General features: G+C 35.1%; 1 protein-coding gene across 2 annotated transcripts; it reads right to left on the bottom strand.

The window, feature by feature from the left end:
* Window positions 1–218: 218 nt before the first annotated feature.
* LOC113849129 (AT-rich interactive domain-containing protein 4-like) lies at window positions 219–8093 on the bottom strand. Of its 2 annotated transcripts, XM_027478790.1 has the most exons (16): window positions 7593–8093; window positions 7305–7493; window positions 6630–6683; window positions 6397–6485; window positions 5699–5975; window positions 5328–5384; window positions 4973–5004; window positions 4644–4779; window positions 4070–4240; window positions 3305–3536; window positions 2895–3232; window positions 2482–2619; window positions 2298–2396; window positions 1344–1444; window positions 1009–1099; window positions 399–896 (listed from the first exon to the last, which is right to left on the bottom strand). In XM_027478790.1, the coding sequence occupies exons 1-16, from the start codon at window positions 7737–7739 to the stop codon at window positions 774–776; spliced, it is 2274 nt and encodes a 757-aa protein (XP_027334591.1). In that variant the 5' UTR covers window positions 7740–8093; the 3' UTR covers window positions 399–773. The 2 variants fall into 2 exon arrangements, with proteins under 2 accessions (XP_027334590.1, XP_027334591.1); XM_027478789.1 differs by having other exon boundaries at window positions 219–896; window positions 2895–3536.
* Window positions 8094–8308: the final 215 nt, after the last annotated feature.

The following is an 8308-nucleotide window of genomic DNA, read 5'->3' as shown; positions in this document are numbered from 1 at the left end:
AACTAATAAAATATTTTTTAATATCATGTATTATACTAAATAATAAACTAATAAAAATTCTAAAAATAAATTTAAAATAATAAAATTACCAGATTATGCCATGCAAGATAAGAAACAATAATAAAAACCTAAAAAATAAATAATCATAAGAAACCTCGTATGTAATTCTTCGGAACTTGAAATTTAGCATTTATTTGGTTTTTTTTTTTTTAAAATGACATTCTTGATTCAATTGAGAAAAGAAGTTTAAAGTTCAAACTGGATTCTTCAACACCGGCCTTCACCAATTTCAGGCCAATTCTTGCTAGGAATCAGATACCTGGCCGGTTGACCAACTGAGCCAACCAATCCATCCATTACTGTGCCAAACAATGCATGTGTATAGTGCGTGAAGTAGAAAGACTAGAAAATAATATGTTAAATTAAATAGTATAAACATACTGAGTGCACAAGACTATACATTTTACTTTCAATACAACAATAGGGCACTAGAAATAAAGTAAACTTCCAACTCACTGCTCACAATAGAGAGCTTGATGGGATTCGAAAGTGGTAGGAGTTCCATTTCTGAACTAGGAATTTTGTTCCTCTTAATCAAGAACAAAGATGGAAAGGGTTCACCTACTCCTAATGACATCTGTGTTGACTAAACCTAGCTAATATTTTTCAATCCTATATTTCACTAATCTATCTAAAACATAGTTTACAGATAACTCAAAGCAAAGGAGGTAACTAGTTGTCCGCTATTCCAGAAGGGGGTGGAGGAAAATGTATCAAAGGGGTCGTGAAGACAGAGACCCTTGAGAAAACCCATTAGCAACACTTTGTTTCTTCTTGAAATTTGTAATACTACAATGAGGACATATATATTCTAGCCCATCTGTTTTTGCATAATCCTGCAGAAGTTATGAAAGGAAAAAGGAATCCTTAATATAATTAAAAGCAAAGAGGTACATTATTCTGTGCTAAATAATATCAAGACTCTTCGCATACAAAGTGATGGTATACCTTAAATGCGCCAAGACCCTGCCTTCTGTCACAGCCGAAGTGGGCCCACTCACCACATATGCCACAATTCACCCAATCACCAGCTGCACTACTGTTTAACAGTTGACAGATTGTAAGGAAAACATATACAAAAATTGAGATTAGCTGCTTCTACTTGTACGCAACATAATGCCAAGCCTCTCTACCAATCATCATAAATTGAATGATAAATTACAAGTCTTAACAACTGGGAGTCTGGGAGGGGATGTAAGTACACAATCAGCAAGCAACCATACTTATAAACTAATGTAACTGCACAGCTTCATCGACTTAAAAAAATAAATTGAAGTACAAACCTGTGACACAACAAGCAACACTCTCCATCTACATCATCATGTGCTAATTCATACTCTAAAAGGTAGGTCTCGTAATGTCTTTTGAGAGTATTTCCAACTCCCTGGGGAAGAGACGTTATGATAAGAAAAAATATCTTAGCAGCCATTTAATTTCACATAATAAACAAATATCCAGTCATCACATAAATTCTGTATTAGTTAGAAAGCTTTCTATTGGTGCAATTTTAACTTTTCTTTATCTTTATCAAAACAATTCCTCTGCTCTACTAGAGGTAAAGCCAACCCATGATGTCAACACGTGATCAGTAATCATGCCAATGTCTCTCAAAGGCCTAACCCAGAAAAATAAACTAATTGCACTTATTTTGGAATGAGGAACAGGATAGATAACTATAGAACAAGTACTATTTTAAGTAAGGTTCTGATGAATATTTTCGATGGTAGGTTCCAAATAACAATCAGCTTTGGGGACTAAATGATAACATAAACATAGAACTGGCTAGAAGTGTGCCCGTAATCTATTTTACCCATAATCAAAATTAGAGAACAGATGCATATGTTATTGCCAAAATATATTTAAAATCATTTACTCGGGAGTACCATATAATTTACTACTATGTCAAAGATTAATAGAATCTGGAAGACACAAAACAGGTGTGCTAATTTAGTTAACATTTTTTTTCAGTCCTAGGGATTTTTTGGGAGGGTAAAATAGGGATAGTAATTCTTTTATTAGACCCTAAGGTCTCAATAGCTGTTTTAGTGGGCTCCTCCTTAAGTTATTATAGTTAATTAGGATTTTATTAGTGTTTATTGAGAAGTGTGAAAATTTTTCACAATAAGATGTAGGAAAACCCATGCCTTCTCAATCTCAATTTTAAAGTGGTATAACAAACAATAAAAGCCAACCACTCAAAGTTAAGACTTAAGATATAGCCAAAGAATAGAACATACAGTCATTCTATTGGTTGTTGTGTAATTGCGCATCTTTGAAAAGATTTGCCCCTTCCAGTTGATGCCATTGCCAACATGAAATCCTCCCCTGGTAACCACCTAAATAGACCAGCAAATTGAGAAACAAAATATACAAAAACAACTCCTACATAATCATACTCAAAGAACAGGTATAGTAACTCACCTCTTTATACAAGTTGTAGAGATCAAGGCGTTTTCCATTAAGTATGGCATCAGGGAATTCAGTAAGCCCACCTTGAGGAATCAATCGACTATGTCCCCGGAGAATCAGAAACTCCATGACATCTTTGAGAAATTCCTCCTATACATAAAGTTATAATTTTTCTGAATTTAAGAATATATTCTCAATAAGTACTTGTATAGTAATCCAGCATGATTTTGTAATATTTAGGATATCATTTCTTCATGGAATATGTATTAAAAAAACATTAATAGGAAAACAATCAAAAAGTGAAAGAAAAATACATTTTTTTCAACTTTTCAGCACAAGCAAAATATTTGAGATTACAGTCTCTACCTGTGCATCCAAATGACACTGAAAATCATACTTAAAACAATGGACAAAGGAGAACACACCTCAGAGCAAGTCTGTACTGGGCCTCTTCCACAACCATGTTTCTTAAGAGGCAATGGGTTCAACGAAATAACCTGCTTAGACTGAGCTGAGCTTGAAAATGATTTTCTCTGTGTTGCTGATGTTGATCCAACACTACTACGCTTTATAGGGGCAACAAGTGGCAAGTTCGCCTCTACTTGGGCACCATCAAAACCATTTGTCTCAGAAGGTCTACAAAAAGGTGTCATTCTATGGCGACGAACATGAGGAATAGGCCTCATTGCAGATACTTTTAATCTCTGCCTAGCAAGAGTTAAGGGTGTGCTAATCCCATTCACCATTTTTCTATCCTTTTCCTCTTCATTTACTTTACAAACAGTGTCTTGCCCTGCAAAGACACCTTCATGAAGACCAGGGCTAGCCCCTTGGCTTGGTTCACACCGCTTTCTTCTAGGAGGGGGTGGTTTCAACCAACCAGGGGGACTGCTGAAAAGTAGATTATTTTGGTTGGCACAGCTATCTTTTTCACAGCTTTGATAGAAGAAAAGTAAGCGCTTAGCATCATCTTTCTCAAAAGAAGCTATAGGCAACCCCTGAATACTAGCAATGCCAAGTGCAACTAAACTTCGATAAGAAGCATCAGGTGCTAACTGTCTCAAAATCTGAAAGGAGTAACAAGACATAATTATGAATTTGAATAACAACTTAATATGCTCCAACATATAGAATTCCAATTCTTACAGTAAGCAAAACTTTGGGTACATTACTCAACATCCAAGTATTTATAGGCAAAAATTGTTGTTACCATCTGCTTCAATTCATTATTAGCCATGCAAATGTTGATCATCCAACTTGAAAATTGAGGTTATTTTCACAGAATTCAAGTTCAATTTTTGAGACTTTGCCTGTATCAAACACAACTACATTTCTTCTGTTCCAATAGAAAATCATTTTTAAAAATCCCAATTTTTAAAGGTAAAACGAATAGCACTAATGCACTACAACATTGACAAAACCCCAGAAAGAAACTAGAAAGAAGCAAAGATAACAACCAACAGTCAAGTCTTATCCCACTAGATGAAGTCAGATAAGACACACATTCAGAAATTATAATTTTAACCAATAAAACAGCAATTACACAGAAAATATAGCAATAAAGAAGGTGAAAGAGAAGGGAAGTAGGGAGTTTTAAAACCTGCAAAGCCCATTGAGGAAGCTTCATGCAAATTTCAAACACGGTAGCTCCACAAGCAATTGAAGCAGATCTGCGAGGTTCAGAGATATTCTGTTTGTTTCCCTCGATGAATTGTGCATGAACCAGCTGACTCTTCTCAATTATCTCATTTTTTATATGACTCTCCATGAGCTAAAAAGTAAAATAGATAGGCCAAAGAATAAGAGACCAAAGATTTTATCAGGTTAAATTTGCTTGCAAAATGAATATGTTACACTTTAAAATTTAACTATTGACTAAAAAAAATAGTTATTGGACAATTTAATGATAGAAGAAATAGTCAAAGATCTGTTTCTTTCCACAAAAAATGCCAAGCTAAATTCTGAGGACAAAATTGTAATGTAATGCATCTCAAGAAAATCAAATTTACTTCCAACACTCAAAAACATAATATATATCTATGCCTACAAAAAAATGTTATGTGAAAGAAATGTAAGATTAAAACTAAATAATTAAATAGCATGTGCAAATAGCACTTGTTGCTTGTTACATTAATAATACATAGACCATCATAAGACAGACACTTGGAGGATACCTGATCATTAAAACAAGTTTGTGCACTGCCGGATACCAGAAGTGAGATATGTGCAGAACTACAGGTTGATATATCACATCGCATGGTCACAACACCGCGAGAAAAAGCAGCAGCCTGAAGAGGTGGTGGGGGAGCACTGTACCATAGCATAAAGATATATATTACATGGTGGCAGACCATACTCATTGGTCCAACAAAGTTCTAACGAAAAAACAAACAAACCAAGGGATTTGAAGGAGATCGAGAGAAAGACAGAGAGAGAGAGATGCTTTAAGTCATCAAATGTGTAAGTCTTAGTGATATGCAAATTACACTAGTCATCAACATACCTAAACTTGCCATGGAGCTTACAACCCCGTATCTGAAAAGATAAAAATAAGAAAATTGAGAAAACCTCGTAAGAGACCATTTTGAGGAGATGAAAATAGTGTAGAAAAAAGCTAGCAAACAAGAGAATGGTAAAGGGCCACTGAAATTTGAAATTAAACAGGGAGTTGTAGCTTATGATATCATATTGCCTCCACATAAATATTATACCAGATTGAATAATGACAAAAAAAAAATGCAGCTTAGATTAACAGTGTTTTAGTTTTTTACATTCAAAAGATAGGATATATATCTAAATATTCTGCTAAAATAGCTATTTATCCAAGATAATTTAATTAAACTATACATTCAACGTACTTCAATAGTCAAGAGAGCTCTGAGTCCATCCTCCAGTGATCTCAGTAATGACTCATCCTGAAAAGAAATAAGCCCAGGTGTAATTGACAAATAACTGAAATAATGTCCATTGTGGTTGCAAGTGTTTGTTTGAAAGACTAATTGTACATGCATGCATGATTAAAATTTATCCTTTCCTTTGTCCCACATTATTAAAACATATTCCTGCTTAGTCCCACAATGGAAAAACTTATTTGCAGTGTATATGCTGTTGTGGGCATGTCAATACATGTGAGTCAAACAAATATTTGCCTTACATAAACATCAATGCTTGAATGTGGCTTTAGACTTTTGTGAACACTAAGCAGGAAGTAAAATCCAAAGAAGCTTACAGCAGTGGAAGGTGCACCGCAGATGAGAAATCTCAAGTTCACTTCATCATCATGTATCTTTATAGCAGGCAGACTGCCTAAGGAATTTTCTTCATCATCTTCCTCATCCATCTCTGGAGGCTCAACATTGATTTTGAGATATTCGCCAAGAAGGTGTGGCCCCATCTCACTATTAGCATCATGGCTGTCAGTAGGAAGTACTTGATTGTTTTGAACACAGTAAAGTTCAAAAGAGGCACGTGCAAGGTGAAAAGCATCCCATGTATGTGTAGATGAACTGAAAAACATTTGTAAACAGCACTAAACGTTAAGTACTATCTCGAAATTCTAAACAAAAGCCACTACTTTGATTTCTTCCTTTTTTCCCTAAGAAAATGTTTCAAATAATGCATGGACATAGAGAAATAAGTGAGAAGTCAAACGGGACTTTATAAACTCTGGTCATTCATAATATAAAACAAAATATTCATGAATTTTTCATAAATTAACTATCACAACTTGTGAACAAGACAAGTTCACAGATTGCGGAGACAGGAAATTATTCCTTTCATGTACAACCCACCACATGTATGCATCATTAAAACCATTCATCGATATGACTTGTATCAATAGGAGAATTAGATTCAGGACATAAAAAGCCATTTCACAGTGAATGCAACTTGAGCTCACAAGTTGCAATCGGATAAACAATAACATACCTCTGCACTACTGAAAGAAATGCTTGACAAAAATGGCAGGCAGCATAACATGAAAAGGTATTCTTCCAAAATATAACATACGGGATTCCCTGCAAATTCCAACAGCTTGAATAAGCCAATTTCCACCCATAAAACAATCAGAATGCATGGGATTATTCTTGTGCCTTTTATTATGCTTCAAAAAGGGACCATTGATATCTGAAAGTTTTCTCAAGCAACTAAGACAAAAGCACCTTAAGATGAAGAGCCTCAGCAAAATTTTCTCCATTTGGAATTTCTAAATAAACCTGGAGAAATTATTCAAACTACATCAGATAAAATATCATACAAACAAAACCAATAAAGGGGGCAGAAATGCAAAGCAAATAATCCATATTAGTCTATATAAGATCAAAACAGTTATTTAAGCTTTAAAAGGCAACGGATGTCAATACCCAAGATTAGACATTGACATTTTAAGAAACATAAATTTCACAAATAATGTATCCAAATATCACGAACCCCCATACTCTAGTAATCCTCAATTTATTTCCTGCAGAATCATTCAACCATATACACTTTATTTTATTATTTAGGCATAAATATCACATTGACCGACTCAAAATATTCACACGACTGCAAAAGTCCATGCAATATAACTGAAGGAAAATATTATAATAGACAATGGCTTCTAACATTTATCGCGGTATGCAACTCTACTTCCTTCAGTTTTCCTTCTCCGTCCCGTAGTCAGCATTAACCATTAACCATTACTATCCACCAAAAATAGTAACTCAGCAATTACCAAAACAGAAAGTAACAATTTTACACACTCCGTTTCTTCACCGACCATAAATCATGTAACCTAGAGCCCTAACGACTAAACACACACATAGTTAAAAGTGTAACTACAAATTCAGAATACATACAGCCGTGGGCAATGTGGAACCAAAGAGCTCTGTTATAGCTTGAGAAGTGGATAATTCCACACCTTGCCAAACCAGCGATCCAATTTCTCCATTCTCCAACTGTTCTCCTTGTAAGTAAACAAAATTCGGTTGATACGACTCAAGAACTTTACGAAACTGTTCCTTTTCAGGATTGCGTAGAGTTTGAACCTGCATTAAGAAATCATTCACATCACACAATTCCCACAACTCCTAACGTTGAAAGTGAAACCTACATTACAGTACTATGAACTTGTCAATCGTATATACCTCGAGACGCCCCGCGGAAACCAACTCAGGGAAAGGATACTTGCATTCATTCTGTGAGGGTTTGCATTCTGGAAAACTCGTGCCACATGTGACAGCAAGAAGAGTGCAAGTCTGTTTGGGAGCTCCTTGAGGATGAAACTGAAACATCGCTCAAGCTAAAAGTAGCACCACACACTGAGAAAACAACGATAGAATTTCAGGCGCCGATAGTTGGATTCCGACGAAGATTCAGTTCCGTACTATCCTCAACCGAAGAAAACACCTCGGAATCGCTGGATTTCACGAAAATAATGAGGAATTGCGTGGTTACGTTGCATCGCAGGATGCAATGAATTAATGAACGAGAAAAAACGGTGCTCCAACGGCTGTGTGTGAGAACGAAAGGAAGATGAACAGCAATTCTGAAAACCCTAACGATCTGGATGAATTGGAATTGGAGGATGAAGATTGAACACGAAGAGGATTTGGGAATCGATGCGTATTCACATTTTTTCATGTTGTTCTTCTAAAGTTTAAACGGCGTCGTTCTGCTCCTTCTTGTTTATTTTTCAAAAACTTTTTTCTACGCAGTTATGTTATGTTTAATTGAATTTGCTCTTGGGATAGGGTATGTTGTTGACTTCTTTGGAAAATAATTGTAAGATAAAAATCAAATATCAATTATTATGAATTATCTGAAAATATTAACTAAACAGTATTTTAAAATCAGATAGTAG

The sequence above is a fragment of the Abrus precatorius genome, unplaced genomic scaffold, assembly GCF_003935025.1.
Source record: "Abrus precatorius isolate BTA unplaced genomic scaffold, Abrus_2018 Scaffold9, whole genome shotgun sequence".
Classification (NCBI taxonomy): domain Eukaryota; kingdom Viridiplantae; phylum Streptophyta; class Magnoliopsida; order Fabales; family Fabaceae; genus Abrus; species Abrus precatorius.
This window is presented reverse-complemented; position numbering and strand designations above follow the sequence as displayed.